This window comes from Anticarsia gemmatalis, chromosome 7 (genome assembly GCF_050436995.1).
Source record: "Anticarsia gemmatalis isolate Benzon Research Colony breed Stoneville strain chromosome 7, ilAntGemm2 primary, whole genome shotgun sequence".
Taxonomy (NCBI): Eukaryota; Metazoa; Arthropoda; class Insecta; order Lepidoptera; family Erebidae; genus Anticarsia; species Anticarsia gemmatalis.
The window spans coordinates 1,719,415-1,745,289 of record NC_134751.1 but is presented as its reverse complement, the minus strand read 5'-3'; the positions used below and the strand labels follow the sequence as shown (position 1 = coordinate 1,745,289).

The window sequence follows — 25,875 nt, the reverse complement described above, 5'->3', positions numbered from 1 at the left end:
AAAGTAAGGGCCAATAAAAAGAGACGCCAAGAATGACCTCTCATCACTCTATTCAAATTTGTTATTAACTAAGGATAAGTAAATTGTTTAAGGAATACAAAGGAATGATGTTGTAAGGAGCTGCTACCGACACTGCCGTATTATCATTTAATAAGTTACTGCATACAGCTGCGTGCGCAAAGTATAGTGTATTTCATTTTATAACGAATGGCTAACCTAACCTTTTCTATTCTAAGTCCGGGTTCAATAAATGGATTAATCAACGCAAAAATATTTATTTAATTCAAACCAGTACTTCCCGTAATTACCGTGTTCACAAATCAAACAAGTTCTTCAGCTTTATATTATAAGTATAGACATAAGTTTTATCGCGAACTATTTTGGTGGTCGCGCAAAGATTTGTCCTGTGGGGAAATCGAGCCTACAATATCTCGACGCAGACGCAAAGCGAGCCTATTTGAATCACTGCGCTATGGAATCCATCCGCCGTCTAGTTGTGGAGGAACGAGGTGATCGTGTTCCTCCAACACAAATGGAGGATCCTCCGACCAGGCGGGGTGATCATGCCTGGTGGGCCTAGGTTGCCCACCAGGCACGACTGTTGTAGTCGGGAACTTGTATATATGTATAGTCAGTTGCAGTGCAAACTTCGATAGTGCGATTCAGGCCTTGTGACGTCAGTCACACTGCGCGTGGTGATTGGTTGTGCGCTGGTCCCAGTAGATGTCGCTGTATGTAGCGAGCCGCTACATAGTTAATTTCGTTTTCTAAAGTAATTATTTTTGTCAGGTATAAGCGGTAGCTTCCCACGCAAATGTTTACGGGTTAAAAACCCAGGCAACTACTTAACTTAACTTTCAATGCTGTTCGTGTAATAGATATGACAATAACCATTTGAATTTCCCTTCATCATCTTTATGATAAGGAAAACCATCATGGCTAAAAGCTTTTTCACAGTTTTCGTCAGAATACTGAATTACATTTGGCCTGCATGGCCCCTTTCTTAATCTGGCCCTACCGTCATCATCAATGAGATAGTACCTACTACTGGGTAGTTGTTATTTGAATTAATTAATAACAGTAAACATACATTTATTTAAACACTAGCTGACCCGCGCAACTTCGCTTGCGTCACATAAGAGAGAATGAGTCAACATTTTCCCCGTATTTGTAACATTTTTTACTGGTACTCTGCTCCTATTGGTCGTAGCGTGATGATATATAGCCTATAACCTTCCTCGATAAATGGGCTATCTATTTCTGAAAGAATTTTTCAAATCGGACCGGTAGTTCCTGAGATTAGCGCGTTTAAACAAACAAACAAACAAACAATCAAACAATCAAACAAACAAACTCTTCAGCTTTATAATATTAGTATAGATTAACCGCCTTATTAGTGGACATTGTGTTTGGTCAAATAATTAATTTTTGGTATCTTTCAATCAAGTTTAAAACTTCCTTATAATGAGAAAAACAAAACACGGATTAACACGTCTGATCTTATGCCACGTCCACTAGGCAATAAACGATATTTATAAGCAGATATACAATATACAATTAGCAGTGTATAGTTGGAATTATGAACTGTTGTTTAAAAAAACGCAGAGTACAATTGCATTATTTATTTTTGAACCAATTCTTTGTTTCTAAAACATCTACAAACCAGTATGCTTCGTTATAAAATCTCTTATAGAAGGAGAAGCTACATTAGCATACACACCAGGACTGTTTGGCCTCGCGCAACCTCTACCAAAAGAAACTATGCCAACTGCCATGCCACATTGAACAGCAGCACCGCCGGAATCACCCTGAAAACCAACCAAATCATTACGAGCAAATTTATCCTAGCCAATTTTCGACCAATTCCTAAAATTGGTTGATAGAGGTAAAAATTTGCTCTCCGGGGTAAAAATTACCCAAAAAATGTCCCGGCTACGGCGGTCAGTTTAATCGAAACAGGCCAATGGTGCAAGACTTTACAGTGTCCAAAGGTGTGCACAATACACAGGTACTCTCTATTTCTTCACTCTCATGACCCTGTGATATGGATAACCGACTCAACAACATCCTAACTGGGTAATCTCTGAAAAATTGTTTTTTGGTGCAACTCAAGATTCCAACCCGAGACCTTGCATACACTACCGATCGCGCCAGATGGCAGGCAGGCAGTCACCAAATGAATAGAAATAAATGAAACTGCTATAACGTACCCTACACGAGCCTTTACCTCCTTCTTCCAATCCTGCGCACCACATATTCTCTGTGAGTTCGGGGTTAACTTTTTTACACTTATTGAAGTTGGTAACCGGAACATTCACGGCGAGAAGAGTATGTGACCACGAACCGTCCTGGAATATGAAATAATACAAAAATTATTGACAAAAATTTGGAAGGAGACCGAATCTCTATCATCGATTCGACTATCACTATCACTATAATGATATGACTGCCGTGTTAATTATTAGCTGATATACAAGATGGGTAACCCAAATAAGATCTATGTCCTAATAAGGCCTACCCTTTCTTCCAACTATGTTGACGTCGGCTTCCTGTCTCACCGGATGCAGCTGGATACCAGTTTTACGTGGAGCGACTGCCTATCGGACGTCCACAACCCAGTTACTTAGGTTATAACACGATACCCTTCGGTAAGATTGGTTGTCAGTCTTTGGAGCTTCAGACTACTCTTAACGACCGTCAAAGATCTTATGTGTATAAATAATAATAGCTTTACTAATACAAAGAAAATAAATCACCTCCGAAGTGCGACCCCAACCGCTCACGCGCACAATCGTGCCTTCCTTCATGCGTCTTCCTCTAGGCGGCAACTTCACCGGTTGTACAGACTTACTGAACACTAACGGTTGCGCTGCCTTCACAATAGCCACGTCGTTATCAAGGTTAAAATTTGGATGGTTTATTACTTCAGAGGCTTGTATTATAGTGCCTTGTCCACGCACGGTGCTACCAACTATGAACCGTAAGTCTTTTGGTTCATAACTGAAATATAAGTCACAAAATATTATGTACAGTCAGTAGTTACCAAAGAAGAATAGTCAACACCTACGATTGATCAGCGCGTCTAGCGGGCTTCATAGGAAAAAATTGGCAGCACAATTTAAATGTAAAACTCAACAGTACCGACTGTAGAGAATCGCGCTGCTGATCTCGTTTCCCCTTAACTTCGATGACAGCGGGTCAGGGTGCGGCAGTTGTGTTTGCGGCAATGTAGGAACTAACCGAAGACAAAAAGTAGGGCAGAATCTTTTATCATTGACTATCTAAGTGTCAGCACTTGACCTAAATGAATAAATAATTTGATTTTGATTTTGAACTTAAGCAGCACAGTGACTTTATTTATTCAATGTTCGTACCTAGCAGTGCAGTGAGCAGCTGTGATAACGTAATCTTTGCTGACGATAAATCCGCCACAGTACATTTTCGGGAAAAAAACCTGATGAGGATACTGTTCTATGGAAACTTCGTGACCACCAACGATAGTGTCATGTCCATCTTCATTTGACAGTGCTTCATGGTTGATCTCCGCATCTAGTCTTGTTACATCGAAGGATGCAACTGCAAGTGTAAAAGTCAATATTAAGTGATAGTATGTTTATTACAGAGAGAAAAGAAACTAAATTGCCTACCAAGTATCGAAAAAACTAAAACACTACAAGTTAGTACCATTGGGGAACATAACGAAACAAAATTCACTATGCTCTCAAACATTTGAAATAGCAAAGGAGAAGAAGTTAGAGCGAGAAGATCAACATGCATCATGCAGCATTTATGACCCAGCAAACAAAAATATAAGACAATAAAAAATATAATTTTTACCTGAACCCACTAAAATGCAGACCAAAAAGTGATAATTCAAGGTAAGCAACATAGTGAAATGAATTAGTAGCAATGAGGGAAAAGTAATAATGCTGCTCTTTTTATACTTTAAACAAATATGATAAAAATAATATACACGACACACGTGTGTCTGCATATTTCAAATACATTGGGAAGCCATTAGTAAATTACGATTCAGGTTTTAGCATTTATTAGATATTAAAAGGCTGCAGGTATTTTCAGGTTAGGTTTTTGTTGATATTGTCAAAAGTTTGTACCGTGTTCTGACGAAATTAAGCCCCAGTTCCAAATGATTTTGAAGGAGATAAGATGCGTAGATAATACCATGAAATGAAGATTTTTTATAGGTGTATGAAATACGCCCACGCCATTTACAGTAGTCCCATGTAGTAGTGTGCGAGCGTATTACCGAAACATGATTTTCAAATATTGTTCAATTGAACAATACCTTTATCTCTTAATTCTTCACATACCTTCTTAGATATTTCTACTGTTAATTACTGGTAATTTTATATCTGAAAATATTTTTGTTATCTACAGTTATGTGTAAAATATGTAAGTTTGCGTGTATTTTGGATAAGTTGATATTGTTTTGAGTATATAAACCGGAACATTGTCATATTCACTCAGTGAAGGTGTCTGTTCAGCTTGTAACATGGGTTCTACAATAAATCTGTATTTTCTTACCATCTTAATAGGTGCAGGTAAGTCAAAATTAGCAATTTATTCCATTATTGTCCCACTATCGGCCCCCTAATAGTTTGCCAATTTGCATGTTCTCGAGTACGAGCTTTCAAGTGTCCAAAGTTTCATAACTATAGTTTTCTGCATCAATAGAACCTTGGGGGCAATTCGCTACTTGTGCATCGGCTATCGACAATTGGCTAGCTGTCCAAAAGTTTTTATGTAGAAACCTGATCAGCGCCACTAGCGGGTGCCTTAAGAACTATTTTTGCAGTATCTGTCAAACGTAAATTTCTTGATAGTCGATATTCCCAGCTGTAGGAACCACGCTACAACTGTAATTATTTATAATAACCTGATACACCCTTTTAAACAACATCTATACTGTCAGTATGAAACTGTTTTGATAAGTAATATTATATGTATTTTATTTACAGTTGCATCTTTTGATGTATCCAGACTAAACGTGGAAAAGGTTCATGACCCGATACCATACGAAGACACTATTATAGGTGGAGAGGAGGTGTCAATAGAACAGTATCCATACATGGCCTTATATGGTTATGTGGTTCCGCCTTTCACGGAATTCTGTGGAGCATTTATCATCAGCGAAAATTACGCTTTAACTGCAGCTCACTGTACTTTTCTGTAATATAAATCTTTTCTTAATATTGTAGACTAAACTACTAGAAGAAAATACTTTGAAATAGTGAAACGTTTTACGTAGCTACCTCAGAAAAAAAAATGTCAATTAAATCAAAATAATGAATAGTAAGGTACCTGGGTCAAATATGGTCACTTACCTCTATTACCAACCTCATGCATGTTTCACTTCAACCGTCCCTGGAAGAGTTGACGGGTACGTAGTTCGGATACAAACGACACTAGCGACAATTAATGGTTACGTTAAAATATTTCGTGCTTGGAATAAATTGGTATGTGGCCAAATTTTTCAACTGGCGATAATTAACCCAGATACCTTATATTGTGCCATAAAGAAATATGATTTAGAATTAGAGGGTCGAGAGTGCGTCAATAGAAACCTAGCAGCGTTCCTTGGATGTACTAAACTGCTGAACAGGTGCAGGGAGGAGCCTCCACACCGAACGATTTAACAACGATTTTGACGCGTTGCACTTGAGGCTCGGACGATGAAGTATTCTATATATGATGATATGATTTTTAATCATATCTATACTAGAACAATCGCAACATGAAATATATGAACATTACAGCTTGTTCAAATCCAATGTTTCCGTACTTGATTCGAAGTTTATTTTATTAATACTTTGTTCTAATTTCAGTGCTGATAAAATGAAAGTTGAGCTTAGAGTTGGTAACAGTTACGGTATTAATGGAACGTCAGTGTTTGTATCGGAAGTAATAAATCATCCAAATTATGACCCCAAAACTGTTAACAATGACGTCGCTATTTTGAAAACTGTTGAACCCATAAAGTTCAGCGACACAGTTAAACCTGTTGAGTTGCCTCCTAGAGGAGTGGACTTGGAAGTCGGCTCTATGGTTGATGTGAGCGGTTGGGGCAGCGTCGAATGGGTAAATTGTTTGTGATTTCTACCTATTTTTAGCGTACATATTTCAAGCTGTGTGAGAAACAATCTTGCGGAGTGCAAATTTTGTCTAAGACACTGAAAAAGGGGACTTAAATTTATTTTTTTATACCATTACTCTGCCTATGCCGAGCAAGAGTCCCCTTCAGAATTGAGAGAGGGGTCAGGCCTCGAGCCCATCACGTCAATTTTCCACGTAGTGTGAGTTGTGAGTGATTTCAAGCTGTGTAAGAAGAAAACTGAGACGGAGATTAAAAAAAATGTTGTCTTATAAATATATTCCTGTATTGATCGTTATAGGGTCGTTCTGGGTCTGCTGTTTTGAGGGCCGTGAAGGTACCGGTGACAAACCGTGAGGAGTGTAAAAAGCTTGGCAAACCGTATGATACCGTCAACGAGAATATGTTCTGCGCAGGTTATGAAGAAGGTGGTAAAGATTCGTGTAAAGTGAGTATATTTTCAAGAAATTAACGCACATGTAATAACAAAAAACACATAAAAAGACAAAAAAATAGTTAAAAGGTAATAGTAGTTACTAAATTATTAGTTAAAATATTCAACGTTGCTGTTTACACCGTATGTAGTAATAAGCTAGTTCCCTACTACATTTCATAAAATATTCACAACGGATCGAGCAAATAAGCATCGGTATAATTCATATCATTTTATTTTCAGGGTGACTCAGGAGGCCCTGTTGTTCAGAATGGTAAAGTAGTTGGCATCGTTTCCTTTGGAAGAGGCTGCGCGCTACCTAAGTCACCTGGCGTTTATGCTTTCATATCTGCCCCTTCTATTAGAGATTTCATCAAAAAGCACACCGGCTTATAAATATCTTGAGTATTAAAATAAAGTCGTAATTCAACAGACTTTGTCCGGTCAACACAATGTGTATTGAACATTAAAAATTATAATGAAATCTGTATTTTCTTAGCTTAATTGTGTCCCTATTTCCCATATTAAGATTTCTGGCTGGGTTACCATATACTTTATCAAATCTGGCCGTTTTACATTAAACTGAAAGTGAGTTCAACAACTTAGTAGAGAGTTGCGGCATATACAATATCAGTTCGTGGTATATTTGCCAATACCGTGCATGGTCTAATTGAGGTATTTCTAGCATACGGACAACCTTCCACTGAATAGATCGACAGGTGGCTGTCGTCAAATTCTTAGCTTAGTAACCTCCGCAAAATCAAAACAAACCAAATCATTGATTAATTCAGGTTAAATACTGAAAAAAATAAAGTAAAGTTAGAAAGTAAGGGCCAATAAAAAGAGACGCTAAGAATGTCCTCTCATATTTAAATCATTTTTAACTATAAGTAAATTGTTTAAGGAATACAAAGGAATGATGTTGTAAGGAGCTGCTACCGACACTGCCGTATTATCATTTAATAAGTTACTGCATACAGCTGCGTGCGCAAAACAATAAGTGTATTTCAGTTTATAACGAATTGAGATATTAGGACAGACAATATAGAGCATAGGTTCCCAACCTTTTCTAAGTCCGGGACCACAATGTAAGTATATGAATAATAAACTAATAAAATAATCCTGAAAACTTAAAAAATTTAAATCATTCGCGGACCATATTTTGACTTGACGGACCACTGGTTTGGACCCACTGGTATAGAATAATAAGTAGCTATTAAAATCTTCACAAAACAATCAGAAGTACTCTTTCACTTTTTATTTTTAAAGACGACTTCAGCATATAGAATTGCGCTTGTGTTGCGAATCATTTCATAAACACACATGTAATGCACTAATGCACACAAGGTACAATCAGACCCGGAAAACTTTTTGTAGTTTACACAGATATTTGTTTCGTGTATATAATCACATAATAATATGGTAAACTCACGACCTCCTGATTCACTGATAGTTAGTGGCGATCACATTAACCAGTGCGCCACAGAGGCCTTTTTAACCCGTTACTGTCTGACTGCAGGGCAAGGGTCTCCTCCCAAACTAGGGAGGGTTAGGCCTTGACTCCACCACGCTGGCCAGGTGCGGGTTAGGGACTTTGCATGGCCTCAATAATTGTATTAAACAAACATTAGGCATGCAAGGTTTCATCACGATGTTTTCCTTCGTCGTTAGAGCAAGTCATAATTATTTCAAATACACACATAACTTCCAAAAGTCATTGGTGTGTTGCCTCGGGTTCAATATTTATTTAATTCAAACCAGTACTTCCCGTAATTACCGTGTTCACAAATCAAACAAGTTCTTCAGCTTTATATTATAAATATAGATTAGTTGTATCGAACTATTTTGGCGGTCGCGCAAAGATTTGTCCTGTGGGGAAATCGAACCTACAATATCTCGACGCAGAAGCAAAGCGAGCCCATTTAAATCACTGCGCCATGGAATCCATCCGCCGTCTAGTTAGTTTCGTTTTCTAAAGTAATTATTTTTGTCAGGTATAAGCGGTGGCTTCCCAAGCAAATGTTTACGGGTTAAAAACCCAGGCAACTAATAACATTCAATTCTGTTCGTGTAATAGATATGACGATAACCATTTGAATTTCCCTTCATCATCTTTATGATTAAGGAAAACCGTCATGGCTAAAAGTATTTTCACAGTTTTCGACGGAAGACTAAATAACATTTGGCCTGCATGGCACCTTTCTTAATCCGGCCTTACTGGGTAATTGTTATTTGAATTAATTAATAACAGTAAACATACATTTATTTAAACATTAACCACCTTATTAGCAGACGCTGTGTAAGGTCGAATAATACAGATTTGGTCTTTTCTCAATCAAGTTTAAAACTACCTATTATTGAGAAAAGTAAAACACGGATTAACTAATCTGATCTTATGTCACGTCCACTTGGCAATAAACTACATTTATAAGTAGATATACTTATAAATGTAGTTTATTGATGTTTAAAAAAACGCAGAGTACAATTGCAGTATTTATTTTTGAACCAATTCTGTGTTGCTTTGTGATAAAATCTCTTATAGAAGGAGAGGCTACGTTGGCATACACACCAGGAATGTTTGGCCTCGCGCAACCTCTACCAAAAGAAACTATGCCAACTGCCATACCATCTTGAACAGCCGCACCGCCGGAGTCACCCTGAAAACCAACCAAATCATTACGAGCAAAGTTTTTGCTAGCCGATTATCGGCAAGTTTCAAAAATTTATTGGCAGTGGTAGAAATTTTACCTCCTGGGTGCTCCTAAGACAAATATTTAAATAAATATAACTCAAAGGTGCCTAACTGACTGACATAGTGATGGGGACTGGACGGATCGAGCCGAAATTTGACATGCTGTTGCATGTTATGACGAAGAAAGGATTTTGATCAATTTTACAAATAAGGGTATGAAAGGATGATGTATGAAAATTCTATCCTTAATCACAAACCACGTGGACGAAGTCGCGGGCAAAAACTAGTTAACTAATAAATTCATAAAAAGGAAATGATGCCATAACGTACCTGACACGCATCTTTACCTCCTTTTTCCAAACCTGCGCACCACATATTCTTAGTGAGTTCGTGGTAAGCTGCTTTACACTTATTGAAGTTAGTAACTGGAACATGCACGGCGCGAAGAATAATTGACGCTGAACCCTCCTGGAATATGAAATATTGAAAGAAAACTGAACCTCTTTCATAAAATCTTGGGCCACCACTGTAATGATATGACTGCCGTGAAAATTATCGGTTTATATCCAACGGAACATACGTCGCGTAATATCGAATAATAAAAAAACATTCGACCGTTCACACTCAACCGAAGATGGGTCAGTGCGAAGCCTATACTAATTAAATTACGCCCGACGCATCTTCCGACTGATGTGAACCGACCCTTAACAGTGCAGGAATGGCGACATGTATTGTGCAAAGTGTGTTTCAATGGTTTTACTAATATAAAAAAAAAATCACCTCTTCAACGTCACCCCAACCGCTCACGCTGACAATCGAGCCTTCCTTCATCGGTCTTCCTCTAGGCGGCAACTTCACCGGTTGTACAGACTTACTGAACACTAATGGTTGCGCTGCCTTCACAATAGCCACGTCGTAATCAAGGTTAAAATTTGGATGGTTTATTACTTCAGCTGCTTGTATTACGGTGCCTTGTCCACGCACGGTGCTACCAACTATGAACCGTAAGTCTTTTGGTTCATAACTGAAATATAAGTCACAAAATATTATGTACAGTCAGTAGTTACCAAAGAAGGAGAGTCAACACCTACGATTGATCAGCGCGTCTAGCGGGCTTTATAGGAAAAAATTGGCAGCACATTTTAAATGTAAAACTCAACAGTACCGACTGTAGAGAATCGCGCTGCTGATCTCGTTTCCCCTTAACTTCGATGACAGCGGTTCAGGGTGCGGCATTTGTGTATCGACGACAACATTGTCGCTGTCATCTAATGTAGGAACTAACCGAAGACAAAAAGTAGGGCAGAAACTTTTATCATTGACTATCATAAGTGTCACCACTTGACCTAAATGAATAAATAATTTGATTTTGATTTTGAGCTTAAGCAGCACAGTGACTTTATTTATTTAATGTTCGTACCCATCAGTGCAGTGAGCAGCTGTGATAACGTAATCTTTGCTGACGATAAATCCGCCACAGAACATTTTCGGGAAATAAACTTGATGAGGATATTGTTCTATGGAAACTTCATGACCACCAACGATGGTGTCTTGTCCATCTTCATTTGACAGTGCTTCATGATTGATCTCCGCATTTAGTCTTGTTACATCGAAGGATGCAACTGCAAGTGTAAAAGTCAATATTAAGTGATAGTATGTTTATTACAGAAAGAAAAGAAACTAAATTTACCTAGCTTTGCCTACCAAGTATCGAAAAAACTAAAACACTACAAGTTAGTACCATTGGGGAACATAACAAAACAAAATTCACTATGCTCTCAAACATTTGAAATAGCAAAGGAGAAGAAGTTAGAGCGAGAAGATCAACATGCAGCATGCAGGATTTATGACCCAGCAAACAAAAATATAAAACAATAAAAAATATAATTTTTACCTGAACCCACTAAAATGCAGACCAAAAAGTGATAATTCAAGGTAAGCAACATAGTGAAATGAATTAGTAGCAATGAGGGAAAAGTAATAATGCTGCTCTTTATATACTTTAAACGAATATGACAAAAATAATATACACGTGTGTCTGCATATTTCAAATACATTGGGAAGCCATTAGTAAATTACGATTCAGGTTTTAGCATTTATTAGATATTAAAAGGCTGCAGGTATTTTCAGGTTAGGTTTTTGTTGATATTGTCAAAAGTTTGTACCGTGTTCTGACAAAATTAAGCCCCAGTTCCAAATTATTTTGAAGGAGATAAGATGCGTAGATAATACCATGAAATGAAGATTTTTTATAGGTGTATGAAATACGCCCACGCCATTTACAGTAGTCCCATGTAGTAGTGTGCGAGCGTATTACCAAAACATGATTTTCAAATATTGTTCAATTGAACATTACCTTTATCTCTTAATTCTTCACATACCTTCTTAGATATTTCTACTGTTATTACAATTTTATATCTGAAAATATTTTTGTTATCTACAGTTATGTGTAAAATATGTAAGTTTGCGTGTATTTTGAATAAGTTGATATAGTTTTGAGTATATAAACCGGAACATTGTCATATTCACTCAGTGAAGGTGTCTTTTCAGCGTGTAACATGGGTTCTAAAAAAATGTTTTAAAATGTTTTTAAATCTGTATTTTCTTACTATCTTAATAGGTGCAGGTAAGTCAAAATTAGCAATTTATTCCATTATTGTCTCACTATCAGCCCTCCCTCATAATTGCGAAGTGCGATTTGCATGTTCTGGAGAACCGAGGTGTCCAAAGTTTCATAACTATAGTTTTCTACATCAATAGAACCAGGGGGGCATTTCGCTACTTGTGTCAGCTGTCGACAATTGGCTAGCTGTCCAAAAAATTTTACGTAGAAACCTGTACCTCGATTCTCTACCACTATCGACTACCGACAACCGACTAGCTATCGAAATTTTGACATTTAGAATGTACTGCCAAAATGTTTTCTAAGACACCCGTCAGAGGCGCTGATCAGATTTTCATACAAAATTTCTCGATGACAGGTCGGTTGTCGGTAGTCAATAGTAGTTGTGAATCGAGCTACTGATCAGTGCCACTAGCGGGTTCCTTTAGAACTGTTTTTGCAGTACCTCTCAAACGTAAAATTCTTGATAGTCGATATTTCCAGCTGTAGGAACCACGCTACAACTGTAATTATTTTTTATTAACCTACATCCTTTTAAACAACATCTATACTGTCAGTGTGAAACTGTTTTGATAAGTAATATTATATGTATTTTATTTGCAGTTGCATCTTTTGATGTATCCAGACTAAACGTGGAAAAGGTTCATGACCCGATATCATACGAAGACACTATAGTAGGTGGAGAGGAGGTGTCAATAGAACAATATCCATATATGGCCTTATTTGGTTATGTGGTTCCGCCATTCATGCGAGGCTGTGGAGCATTTATCATCAGCGAAAATTACGTTTTAACGGCAGCTCACTGTACTTTTCTGTAATATAATATATTATTTCTGATAATGTTTAATATTGTTGACTAAACTACTAGAAGAAAATACTTTGAAATAGTGAAACGTTTTACGTAGCTACCTCAGAAAAAAAGAGTCAATTAAATCAAAATAATAAATAGTAAGGTACCTGGGTCAAATATGGCCAGCCGAAAAGTACTACCACTTACCTCTGTTCCTCGAAAAGTCATTGGTGTGTTGCCTCGTTTTCGAACCTGCGACCACTTGCGTGGGAGGTGTCAACTTATACCACTCGGCTAATATTGTTACATAAAGAAATATGATTTAGAATTAGAGGGTCGAGAGTGCGTCACTAGAAACCCAGCAGCGTTCCTTGGATGTCCTAAACTGCTGAACAGGTGCAGGGAGAAACCTCCACACCGAACGATTTAACAACTATTTTGACGCGTTGCCTTTGAGGCTCCGACGATGAAGTATTCTAAAAAAATGATATGATTTTCAATCATATCTATACTAGAACAATCACAACATGAAATATATGAACATTACAGCTTGTTCAAATCCAATGTTTCCGTACTTGATTCGAAGTTTATTTTATCAATACTTTGTTCTAATTTCAGTGCTGATTCAATGAAAGTTGAGCTTAGAGTTGGTAACAGTTACGGTATTAATGGAACGTCAATATTTGTATCGGAAGTTATAAATCATCCAAATTATGACCCAGACACCACAGACAATGACGTAGCTATTTTGAAAACTGTTGAACCCATAAAGTTCAGTGGCACAGTAAAACCTGTTGCGTTGCCTCCTAGAGGAGTGGACTTGGAAGTCGGCTCTATTGTTGATGTTAGCGGTTGGGGCAGCGTCGAATGGGTAAATTGTTTGTGATTTCTGCCTATTTTTAAGCGTACATATTTCAAGCTGTGTGAGAAACCACCTTGTGGAGTGCAAATTTTATCTAAGACACTGAAAAAGTGGACTTAAATTTATTTTTTTATACCATTACTCTGCCATTGCCGAGCAAGGGTCTCCTTCAGAATTGAGAGAGGGGTGAGGCCTCGAGCCCATCACGTCAATTTTCCACCTAGTGTGAGTTGTGAGTGATTTCAAGCTATGTAAGAAGAACACTGAGACGGAGATTTAAAAAAATGTTGTCTTATAAATATATTCCTGTATTGATCGTTATAGGGTGGTTCTGGGTCTGCTGTTTTGAGGGCCGTGAAGGTGCCGGTGACAAATCGTGAGGAGTGTAAAAAACTTGGCGAACCGTATGATACGGTCAACGAGAATATGTTCTGCGCAGGTTATGATGAAGGTGGTAAAGATTCGTGTACAGTGAGTATATTTTCAAGAAATTAACGCACATGTAACACATAAAACCACAAAAAAATTATTAAAAGGTAATCGTTACTACTAATACTAATTAATATATAATAATAATAAATTAATTAATACTGGAATGGGCGAAGGTCTCAAGGAAGGCCTGCAACTAGATGGTCGGACGACATTGTTAAATGTGTAGGGCCGAAATGGATGAGACAAGCGGAGGACCGTATAAAGTGGCGTGCTGAGGGGGAGGCCTATACTCAACAGTGGGTGGATACGGGCTGATTAGATAGATAGATAGAATCGTTACTAAATAATTAGTTGAAAGATTCAACGTTGCTCTTTACACCGTATATAGTAATAAGCTAGTTCCCTACTACTTGTCACAAAAATATTCACAACGTATCGAGCAAATAAACATCGTTTTAATTCATATCATTTAATTTTCAGGGTGACTCAGGAGGCCCTGTTGTTCAGAATGGTAAAGTAGTTGGCATCGTTTCCTTTGGAAGAGGCTGCGCGCTACCTAAGTCACCTGGCGTTTATGCTTTCATATCTGCCCCTTCTATTAGAGATTTCATCAAAAAGCACACCGGCTTATAAATATCTTAAGTATTAAAATAAAGTTGTAATTCAACAGACTTTGTCAACACAATGTGTATTGAACATTAAAAATTATAATGAAATCTGTCTTTTCTTAGTTTAATTGTGTCCTTATTTCCCATCTTAAGACTTCTGGCTGGATTACCATTTGTTTCATCCATTCATGCTGATTTTAATTTCACTGTACCTATTTGAGTGATAAAATATATATTATGCAAGAATCCAACGACTATATAGACAATTTGTGCATGCACGATGCACCTATATCGACTAGTGTATATTTAACAGTACTGTGCGCGGTCAGAATGAAGATCTCGTAGCTTATAGACTATCGACTGCGGCATAAGTCGTCGGGTGACTGAATTCTAAGCCTGTTATATCTCTGCTGAATCAAATTACACCGAATCACTTATCAATTTAGGTCTAATACTGACATTTATGATTGCCAAGAATACATTTAATGATTATAACGCTAGTAAGGTAGGGCCAATGAACAGCTATATAGCAAGAAATTATTTTCACCGCTCTACCATAACCGCCAAATTATTTTTACAAAATTTCTATTACAAATACAAATCATTGATGCAAGAAGTTACTACCAACACTACCGTACTACCTTAAAAAATACTCTAAGATACAGCTGCTTGCGCAGGAAAGTAAGTGTGTTTCAGTTTTTTCAGACTTCAGATATTCAACAGATTTAGTTACAGTATTGAACATTATAAGTAGTTGGTATTGATAGACAGTATACTGGTAATCTCTTAAAATCATCAGAAATCAATCAGACGTATTCATGCTCTTTATAAATTTTTGTATACTCTGCATCATTTTCTTTACAGGTTACACCGACACTAAAGTTTGTACGAAGAATTGCACTTTTGTCGCGGGTGTTTTTATAAACACACACATAATGAACACAAATTATAACCAGTATCGGAGAAAAGGTAGGGTGGTAATCGAACCCACGAACTTAATCGATTCTCAGACTGTTGGTGGCGAATACCTTAACTACTGTGCCATGGAGGCAGTCTAAATGTCTTTAATGTTGTTTTTTAATATAAAGGTAAGAAGGGGTCTGATTGCTGGCCCTGGAAAACGCCAGTAGATGTCAGTTAAACAAAAAATCAGCTTTTTCAAAAAAATATCGGTTCTCTCCCTTTATTGGCTATCGACAATCGACCAGAGATTTTTTCTATGAAAAACAGAACGCCTAGAGAGCACAATAGATTGTACATTTTAAATTTTAAACTCTTGATATTCGATAGTTCCAAACGATGACAATCGCGCTAATGGTACGAGGCGAACAGTATGCGTGTTTCCAAATGTCTTTGATAAACCCAACACCTAACAAATAAGTATGCATAGAGCACATATTTTTGATAAGTAAGATAGACAGCATTTTTTGGAAGAATATTTACTTTTAACTACCAAAAAAACAGTAATAATATCCTCCTCCTAGCCGATATTCGACAACCACTATTATTAAACTCCAGTCAACTGTACTGGGCTTTGTGTAAAGTATTCAAATGTGTGCACAATACACAGGTACGATCTCTATTCTCATAGCCTATAGATAACCAACACACCCATAGCCTATAGATAAACAACTTACCCAGACAGGTCAGGCGTAAGAGGGACGGCTTCAACTACACGGCAAGGACAACATCGTAACTCTAGGCAATAACTGAGAAATCATTAACAAAGCATCCATTTTGGACCTTTTTAAAGTGTCGGCCAACAAAAAGAAATGCTATATATCGATAGAGCTAGCCATTTGAAGCAATAGTTAGTATAGCACAAAACCTATAAGATCGCTTTGAAGCGAGTTATAAAAGTTTGAAGATTCATCATTTTCAAACTTTTTTTCATTTTTGAAAGTAAAATTAACTACTTGAAGCCATTGTCATTGTAAAACGACCTCTTTGAAGTTGATTTAGATCGTGGCACACGTATCAATTCGGAAACGGATCATCGCCGTGTCTCCTTTGCTCCAGAACCTCAACGCAGTATTTACATATACTGCCGACCGCGCTACAGAGGACACATAGAAACACGTTTATCATACACTAGCTATTATCCGCGACTTCGTCCGCCACCTGAATTTTCACATGAGAATGCGTCATTTTCCCGGGGTAAGAAGTAGCCTATGTCCTTTCTCGGGTATCAAAATATCTCCATACCAAATTTCATGCAAATTGGTTCAGTAGTTTAGGCGTGATTAAGTAACAGACAGACAGAGTTACTTTCGCATTTATAATATTAGTATGGATAGTATGGAAGTATGGATTGTTCAGTCGAACATTATCTTTATTTATTGATTCTTCGCATACCTTCTTAAAATATATTTGTACTATTGTTACTATTTAATATTTGAAAATTTTTCTTTTTATCTACTTGTGTCAAGTATGCAAGTTCATGTGTATTTTAAATATGTTTATATTGTTTTGAGTATATAAAACAAAAAACTATCTTGATTACTCAGTGTATATATATTTTCTGTATCCAGCATGGGTTCTACAATAAATCTGCTTTTTCTTAGCGCCTTAATAGGTGCAGGTGAGTCATAATTAACATTTAAAACTTTGTATAAATAATAATAAGTTAATTTAACTCATTACTTTCCTACTATGAGAACCTCGTGTCTAAGTCAACAGCCGCGCTGATCGATCTCATTATCATATATCACATACTGAGTTCCTCCACGTTTCGGAAGGCACATAAATATGCGGGCCGCGACTGTCATTTTCAAAGATCTTTGACTGTCGGAACCAGTAGTCAGAAGCTAGAAAATCTGGCAACCAGTCCTAGGTATTAATCGTGTTAGAACTCTGGTAACTGGGTTGTAGAGGTCCAATAAGCAGCAGCTCCATGTAAAATACTGATACTCGTCTGCATCTGGCGAGAGTGGAAGCCGACTCTCGACGTAGTTGGAAGAAAGACTAAGCTGATTGATTATACTTTGCCAAAAGAAAAAATTATATTGTTTTTTAAAAGTCGACAAAAGTTGTTTACAATTCGATATGTCACTTGCTCTTTTGATACATTACCATGTCTTCTTTGCAGTTGCATCTTTCGATGTATCAAGATTAAACGTGAGGAAGGTACATGACCCACTACCATATAAAGACACTATAATAGGGGGAGAAGAGGTTTCAATAGAACAATATCCATATATGGTCCTCTACGGTTTTGTGTTTCCGCCTTTCACACCCGTTTGTGGAGGATTTATCGTCAGCCAAAATCATGTTATAACAGCTGCTCACTGTTCTAAAGAGTACGTATTCGTTTCTATAATAATACAAAATTTGTACAAAGTAAAATAATTCCAGACTGGGAAATACTTGTCGAAAAAAAATCCAGAAACCCACTAAACAGTTATTCTACTGCAACTTGAAGCTCGAACTATAAAATATTCTTTCAAAACAACTATAACACTATATGAAAATCGTTTGTCCAAATTCAGTACAACCTCTTATTTTAGAATTAAGGTCAATCTTATTAATACTTTGTTATAATTTCAGTCTTGATCCAAAAAGACTTGAGCTAAGAATTGGTAACAGTTATGGAATGAATGGAACCTCAATATTCGTAGCTGAAATCATAGTTCATCCAAAATATAACGCATATACATATGACCATGACATAGGGATTTTGAAAACTGTTGAACTCATAAAGTTCAGTCACACCGTAAAACCCGTGAAGTTACCGGCTAAAGGAGCAATCTTGAAAGACGGCTCGTTCGTTGATGTGAGCGGTTGGGGCAGCCTCGAATTGGTAAATTCTTTGCAATTTCTGTTTTTTTTGTGTACATATTTCATGCTGTATGAGAAACATTTTGAGGAGTGTAATTTTTTTTACCATTACTCTACCAATGCTGGAAAAACGTCGGCGTCGTATAAAGCTTTAATTAGTTATTCAAAACATTATTGTTGCACTCATATTCATTTTCAAAATTAATTGATATTGATAAAACAATGTTAGTCATACTAATGAGAAATTACACGACGTAGATTAGTAAGATGGATAATACTATAATACAATATCGATGGTTACAGGAGGGCCTTTCGTCTGATGTTTTGAGGGCCGTGAAAGTCCCGGTGATGAATCGTGAGAAGTGTAAAGATCTTGGGGATATATATGCTTTCGTGAACGAGAATATGTTCTGCGCAGGTTTTGATGAAGGTGGCAAAGACGCGTGTCACGTGAGTAAATTTTAAAGAAATGTTCTGCACAAAATATATTAAGATTAATCATATTAATTAAGTTATCATTTGGATCATATTCGGCCTGCTAGTAACATAAACGGCTGCCAATTGCTGATCAAAAGTCAGGATATTTTGTTTTTTTTATTCACACATCGAGCTTTACATCTTCAGATACTTACTACTACAAATATACTTACTATGTATGTATATATATAATGTCTTTGCTTTAGTTTTTGTTTTATGTCCAAAAAATGACTTGTTCTTATATAAGGGCGCGTTCCAACTATGTCGTAACGATTAATTTATTAGCCACGACACTTAAAATTTATTAGCCACGACACTTAAAACTACACGATTATCTGTCGTCACGACATAATGGGAACGCACCCTGAGGGTGAAGACACTGGAATCTGTAACGCAGCTTCGGCTAGCAGGAGTCGATGTCGGAACAATGTATGGATATTGTAACAGATTTTATGACAATAAAATATTCTTGTTTTTTTTAATTCCCAGGGGGACTCCGGGGGCCCCGCCGTTCAGAATGGTGAGGTATTCGGCATCATTACCTTTGGGTTAGACTGTGCGTTACCGAATGCGCCTGGCGCTTATACCTTCATATCTGCTCCTTCTGTTAGAGATTTCATCACGAAGCACACCGGCTTGTAACAGTGCCTCAATTAAACAGACCGTTTGATGTCGCAGTATTATGTATGAAGAAAAAGAATAATGTGTATATTATATAAAAGCTAAGATTAAGACAAAAAAATAACTTACCTTACCCTGCCTTGTAACAATTGCAATGCCTGAAAAATGCTACTAAGTTTGTCACTAGACTAATATAAGATCCTTTTGTATATACCTACCTATATCTTAGTAAGCAATAAATTATTTAAATTTGAAATATTGGGATGCAATCTATATGTTTTTTTATTAATGCGATATAAGGTCACGTTTTGTGATAACGATAGGCTGGAGACTACTTGTGAAGACACTGTTTAACAACCGTTATTGATAAACATGCTGCGCCACGGAGGCCGTCAAACAAAAAAATCTTCTTATACTCACAAATAGTCACAACATCATAGAATCAAGTGCACGGTGACAAAGTTACGTGTGTGATGTTTTAGCATCGTCATCGACCTTCAGACGTACATGTTTTCTTTACGTTATGTAATCTATTATAACCATTCATTACCCCATTATACGTGTTATTAGAACATTCAGTTGTTTTATCAAGTACTTAAACACCGATGGATTGAGTAGGTTAGACAGTTTATATAAGAGCCTAGCTTTTGTAACCTGAAAAGGTCACTTTGGTCCTTTCAGAAGAATTAGAAGGCCTGGTAATGCGCCCAATAAATACTTATAGTCGCATTTCGAAATACTCTTTTAGATAACTTACCTTTTCTAACCTGCGAAAATACTACTCTTTTTAATTACCTTTGTGGTGTAAGAAGAATAAAATTATCAATGTTATGTCAAGTTCTTTATGTTTTTTGTATCTATGCTTCTACAAAGTGGTCCTGCATTTAATAACCTAATAGGATCAATAATATAACCTGTAATTATACCCGTACGGCTTTTAAAATAATATCTTAAACATAATGTATTTGAAATAATGTCCAAATTACCTCAAAAATAGAAACTATCAAATCAATCACTTCCCCGAGGGATGAAAAATCAAAATTAAACCACCATTATGAAACATTCAAGCATTACCTTGACATTACAATCAAAAGCTAATTGACATTGCTTTCAAACAATTACGATGTTAATCTAGAACATACATAGAAATAGTTTTATCCTCTAGAGTTTATAACAATAATACACGAACTGTTTTATAATTTTATTAACACGCTATTCAGATTACCCTTTTAAACATGTAGTATGGATTATTGTTTGATTGCTATGAGTTTTATAGTAGGCGTTTTGATCCACGGATATGTAGGTATCTACTACAACATTGAGCGATTTGAAAATGTTTTATTTCCCTTATTTACTTACATGGTAACGTTTATCGAATGATAATACACTACTTGTAAATTATAATATTTATTGTATACAAATATATTATGTATTGGTTTGGTAAATATTTTAGAGGCTTATTTGAGGAGAAGTGCAGTTTTTATTCTGACATTGCGTTTTCCATCTACATGAAAGAAAAACAAACAAAAATATATAATGCATTTTTCACTCGATTGAACTGATTGGCTTTAATATTTCCCTATTTCATTTAAAACCTTAAGCCCGTTGACACTCTTTTTGATTGTTATAGGAAACGATGGTATACTTATAACATTTTAACCACGCGACAGTAAATAAATACACGATATTTTCCTATCAATGATCAACAGTAAACGTACTGTTTAATTACTAACTGCGCGTTGAACTATCGATTAGCTAGAGCTGCATTTAAATTGACACGCTCGTTTACACTATAAATGTGTTAAGTTATACACATTGTCGTAGAATTGCTTCTTAATTACATACTTACTTAGATACGAATAGAAGAAGAAGATATTATAAGATGTTTGGATACAGATTTTTCGTTGCAATAAGTATGACTTAGATCTTATTATACGAGGATAAACCATGCATTTTTACCATGATTTGCTTGTTACACGCATCTATTTTGTTTCCATTATCAATTTTCTCATAATAGATGTTTCTATTTAGGGTTTAAGTAAAACCCTATGAAAAACTATCGCAACACAATACAGACCAATATTTTCTTTAGAATCAGTAACTCTGTACCTAATAAGAGCCATCTGTAATGTTGGTTCAAGTAACAATTTGTGCATACGTTCACACATCCAGGTACCAAATAGTAACTACTAAGAAATCAAATGACAACAGAAAGTCAGAAGTGCTTTGAGCTGAACCAAACATCTCATTAGTAACAAACATACAAATAATATGTTGTCCAAATATTACATTTTTTGTGATAAAACAAACGTAGAGGAAGTAATCTCTATGTCATTTGATCCGTGGCTGATTGGGCAATTTTGTTATTTTTGTAAATTTTACCTACACTTTAATGATCCGAATGATTCTGTTTGTGTACTAATATTTTGCATGTGTGGTTTTTTAGCTTGCTTTAAAATGTTTCTCTGGTTGTTTTGTAGGGTTTTAAATTTACGAAGATGCGCTTGTTTGAAAAGATCTTTAGGAGTGGGTCTAGTTGACAAACGTTTCTGGGTAGAATACTAATACAACCATTCTTAAGCCTATTCCCTTATCTCACATACATTTGTATGGAGACTCTCACATTACGATACTGGTAGTCTCCATACAAATGTATGTGAGATACTTCGTGGCGACTAGTCTCCGAGACTAGAGTCGCGCGGGCGTATCGTAATGGGAGAAGGGCTTTAATGCTAAAAAACTTCCATAATTTTAAGGAAAAAGCCATAATGTTATGACTATGAGTAGGTACAATTTCCTTAAACACACTTTTCTAGCAAATGTATCGTAATCGAACTAAATCCGACAATTACCCTCCATGCTTCAGCAGTCTTCTAGAAGTCGATTAAAAATATTATAACGATTTTAAATACCCATAAAGAGTTTATGAATCAAAGGATATTTGAATTCAAATCTAGTTGTAAGAGTTTTTAAAAACTAAGCAACTTAAAATCTGAAGGATGACCACAAAACAATTCATGTAACGTAAGGCCAACAATTTCACAAGTGTTGTACATTAGGCGTAATGGTCAAGAAGGTCGTCAAGACACATAGCTCTAATGTTGAAAACAAAATTTTGTGCCAAAGAAGAATAGCTAATGTTAACCAAAACGATGAATGGACGTGTTAATTAAGGACGCAAACTGTAACCGGCTAGTTTAGGTTAGGGTTTGTTTAGAAGTAATTGCAACTTGTTCCTTGAACCTCCGGTTTCTGAGGTACATTTAGCGGAAGTTTATCTATTCAATACCGCTAAATATGCCTCAGAAACCGGGCATTACTGGATTACCTATGATAGAGTCACAGTGGTAAAAATGTATATTTCAGAGTGTGGCCAACGATGGTTCGTCTATCTTGTAATTGACTAACTAACAACAAACTACCTGAAGCAAACCTTATGTTACCTTTACTAACTTAAGTACACGCATACATTTAGTACCAAGTCGAATCGTTTTAAAGATCGAGACTTGTTAAAGTACTAAATGAGGATCGATTCCATCTCGTTTTACAAAATGTATTTGTTAAGAAATAAAACCTGCATACATAACATTAATTGCCTTGTTTGATTTCGATTCGATTCTCGTACAAATTATACCAATAAGCTATATTAATTGTAATAAAAATAATGTTTACACCCATTGACTAAACATATCAGTTTCTATCCTATTAAACCAAAACAAATGTCAAATGTTTTATCAGATATACCAATGACCTCCCTAGCGCCATCTAGATTTGATCCAGATAGTCTCCATTACACGACACGGAACATTTTGACCGCAGGATATAATGGTAAATGACTCGAATTATCTCGCTAATATCCATTACGTACGTAAACTATAATAATCGTATGTGATATTATCGTAAAATTGACGCTATCCGTTTGTCTGTGTGTTATTATAATATACTATAGAACTAAATCTATCACTATCGACTATGGACAACCGGCTACAGACAGAAAAATATTGTGTAAAAATCTAATCAGCGCCGCCAGCGGGCACCGAACCATTTTTGCAGTACATACGAAATGTCAAACTTTCGATCTTTGATAGTTTGACATTTCGGATAAAACCGACTGAAGAGAATCTCGCTAAGGGTCTTCATTGTTTTAAGGTTCATAATGTAATTTAGCCGCATAGGTATTTGTTAAAAAATACTGTGTAGCCTACGTTTAATCCCGGGAACGGTCGGATTAGCCGTAAAAGGGTTAACAAATAAACAGACTTTCGCATTTTCTATATTAGTATGAGTTTCCACAGTTTTAACCAATTTTTATAAATTGCGAATGAAACCAAGATTTTGTTTTTTAATATGGTAACACTACCAATCTGCTAAACGATTGTTAATTGATGCACTTGACCTGAGTGCACTCTCACGTAGACTCGTAGATCAAATGTCACTCAGTACATATGTATAGAGATTATTTACATACATAATATCACGCATGTATACCCGAAGTGGTTGGCAGAGGTGTTTGAAATACACCCTTGTTTCGCCGTTAAAAATGTAAGTCCCAAGACAGATCAACAACGTTAGTCCTAAGTCCTAAGTCTTAAGAGGCGAGCCTATTGCCATATACCGGGTACGTTAACAAACTCCGAATTATAATTAAGAATAATCTAATATAAATTAGCAAAATACCACCAAGACCTTGTCTGACCTGGGAATCGAACCCGGAACCTTGTGATTGTCAGTCAGATACACTACCAACCGCAGAGGCAGTTATACATATCTTATTGTTTTAAAACCTAAACACATTATAAAAGTCGTCTCATATGTCTGTTACATTGAATTAAAAACACAAGGAAACCGCGGGCGCAATTTAGTATCTAATAAAGTTAATACTTAGTGGTGTGCAATTATGTGTGACAATGGCGTGACCATGGTACATTACCATTGACTGTCCGCGCGTCCATGTGTCTAGTGTTCGTTAGTTCTCTGATACCTGTATAGTGTTGTGAACTGGGAAGATCAAGTAAAAATCTATGCTAAAATAATCTAAGAAAAAAAATTGTCGAAGAAAATTATTTGAAGAAAAATTATGACTGTGTTTTTTGCCTTTGAACGATAAAGAAATCAAGTGCATACAATTTTAATATTTACAATTCTAATTTGCGAAAATATTTTGGATTTGGTTTTGAAAGAAACGTTAGAAAAATTGGTAAAAAAAATGAACTAAAAGAATCGAATAATTTACTAAAATGATATATTATTATGTATATTAGCATTTAATACGTGAGAGAAAAAAAATCCAAAAATATATTTTAAACCTTTATATTATAAAGGTAGGAAGCAAAATAATATTATGGGAAAATGGAAAAACAATACCTTTGTTAATTTAAATACTTTTTGTAAACCAATTTTAAATATGCAATAAAAAATATTATGTATCTTTAGCCATATTTTTAACTAAAAAAAATCGTTAAGTTTTTCCTGGCCTCTTTATTTCGCGATTGACAATTTGTGAGCAAGTTTCTGAAATAATAGTAATAAGTAAGACAATAGAACATTTATTTTTGAAGTATCAAACAATAAAACTATTATATATTTTATTGAACCGGTTCTTAAACTTCAGTCTTAAAAACCATATTACTGTTGTTTATTTTGAACCAGAAATCTATGAACCAAAAAATTAAAAATTGGGGTTTTCTTACTAATTAAAACTTAGTTTAGAGTAATAAGTAGGTACTAGAAGAAGGATAAATAGACCGAAATCGAAAACTGAATATCGTTTTAATTTAAAGGTTCAAGCCTAATTCTCAGTCTCTTTCTGCCATTATAACATAATTTATGTTTATTTTATCATTCTTCAATATACTAATATTATTGAACGGGAAAGGTTTGAGTGCCACTTGAACTTGAGTTTCAGCAGAAAACCAAATTCTAAGTCTGTGATTAAATCTGACTAAGCGGCTTTTGTTAACTAACATCTATTCTCATCTATATTTAAAACATTTAATTCACTGAAAATAAAACTCCTTATCCTACAATTACTAGCCATAATAAAACCACGTAATATCTAAGACGTAAGTACATATGTATAATTAAATGCAATTTACCATACAATGTGTAGCGTGAGAAATTGTCTATTCAAATGCTCATTTTATTGTATGACTTTTTGTGGCTATCATTCAATTATACTTTTGTCCTTACCAATGTCGTTTATGAAGGAAGAGATTATGTAAGAGATTAAGAAGCCATGAATTTGAGTCAGTCTTTATAAGTATTCTTTGATTGTAAATATTAGGTCCGATGATGTCCTTAGCATTGTAGTAGAAATTGCAAAAGTAAACCTATCGATAACGTTGTCGGAAATCGCACTTCAAACAGTAATTTTTTTAATTAAATCAATATATAAATGTTTTGCTGGGCTAGACTATATAAATAAATTAAAAATAATAAATTTAACCCA

The 25,875-nt window shown here is 35.8% G+C and overlaps 6 protein-coding genes across 8 annotated transcripts in view; 4 read left to right on the top strand and 2 right to left on the bottom strand.

Annotated features, from left to right (window-relative positions):
• Positions 1 to 1,607: 1,607 nt before the first annotated feature.
• On the bottom strand, positions 1,608 to 3,945 carry LOC142974262 (trypsin-1-like). The gene is made up of 5 exons (XM_076116461.1): positions 3,838 to 3,945; positions 3,375 to 3,576; positions 2,757 to 3,000; positions 2,211 to 2,348; positions 1,608 to 1,808 (listed from the first exon to the last, which is right to left on the bottom strand). Exons 1-5 carry the CDS (start codon positions 3,887 to 3,889, stop codon positions 1,656 to 1,658), a joined length of 789 nt encoding a protein of 262 aa, XP_075972576.1. The 5' UTR covers positions 3,890 to 3,945; the 3' UTR covers positions 1,608 to 1,655.
• A 536-nt stretch (positions 3,946 to 4,481) lies between these two features.
• LOC142974260 (trypsin-1-like) lies at positions 4,482 to 7,029 on the top strand. Its single transcript, XM_076116458.1, has 5 exons — positions 4,482 to 4,562; positions 4,980 to 5,190; positions 5,847 to 6,099; positions 6,414 to 6,560; positions 6,789 to 7,029. The coding sequence occupies exons 1-5, from the start codon at positions 4,514 to 4,516 to the stop codon at positions 6,939 to 6,941; spliced, it is 813 nt and encodes a 270-aa protein (XP_075972573.1). The 5' UTR covers positions 4,482 to 4,513; the 3' UTR covers positions 6,942 to 7,029.
• Positions 7,030 to 8,874: 1,845 nt separating this feature from the next.
• Positions 8,875 to 11,189, bottom strand: LOC142974258 (trypsin-3-like). Its single transcript, XM_076116456.1, has 5 exons — positions 11,132 to 11,189; positions 10,658 to 10,859; positions 10,018 to 10,261; positions 9,568 to 9,705; positions 8,875 to 9,202 (listed from the first exon to the last, which is right to left on the bottom strand). The coding sequence occupies exons 1-5, from the start codon at positions 11,181 to 11,183 to the stop codon at positions 8,987 to 8,989; spliced, it is 852 nt and encodes a 283-aa protein (XP_075972571.1). The 5' UTR covers positions 11,184 to 11,189; the 3' UTR covers positions 8,875 to 8,986.
• A 573-nt stretch (positions 11,190 to 11,762) lies between these two features.
• On the top strand, positions 11,763 to 14,607 carry LOC142974114 (trypsin-7-like). The gene is made up of 5 exons (XM_076116267.1): positions 11,763 to 11,863; positions 12,464 to 12,674; positions 13,269 to 13,521; positions 13,837 to 13,983; positions 14,425 to 14,607. The coding sequence occupies exons 1-5, from the start codon at positions 11,821 to 11,823 to the stop codon at positions 14,575 to 14,577; spliced, it is 807 nt and encodes a 268-aa protein (XP_075972382.1). The 5' UTR covers positions 11,763 to 11,820; the 3' UTR covers positions 14,578 to 14,607.
• A 2,392-nt stretch (positions 14,608 to 16,999) lies between these two features.
• LOC142974113 (trypsin-2-like) lies at positions 17,000 to 19,767 on the top strand. The gene is made up of 5 exons (XM_076116266.1): positions 17,000 to 17,133; positions 17,641 to 17,851; positions 18,099 to 18,351; positions 18,633 to 18,779; positions 19,296 to 19,767. The coding sequence occupies exons 1-5, from the start codon at positions 17,085 to 17,087 to the stop codon at positions 19,446 to 19,448; spliced, it is 813 nt and encodes a 270-aa protein (XP_075972381.1). The 5' UTR covers positions 17,000 to 17,084; the 3' UTR covers positions 19,449 to 19,767.
• Positions 19,768 to 24,300: 4,533 nt separating this feature from the next.
• LOC142974256 (sensory neuron membrane protein 2-like) overlaps positions 24,301 to 25,875 on the top strand; it is a 34,065-nt gene continuing 32,490 nt past the window's right edge. Inside the window, exon 1 of one of the 3 annotated variants that reach the window (XM_076116454.1) lies at positions 24,301 to 24,438. The gene's annotated coding sequence lies outside the window, so the exon portion shown is untranslated. The remainder of the gene's footprint in view (positions 24,439 to 25,875) is intronic. The other 2 variants (XM_076116453.1, XM_076116455.1) reach the window with 2 other exon arrangements.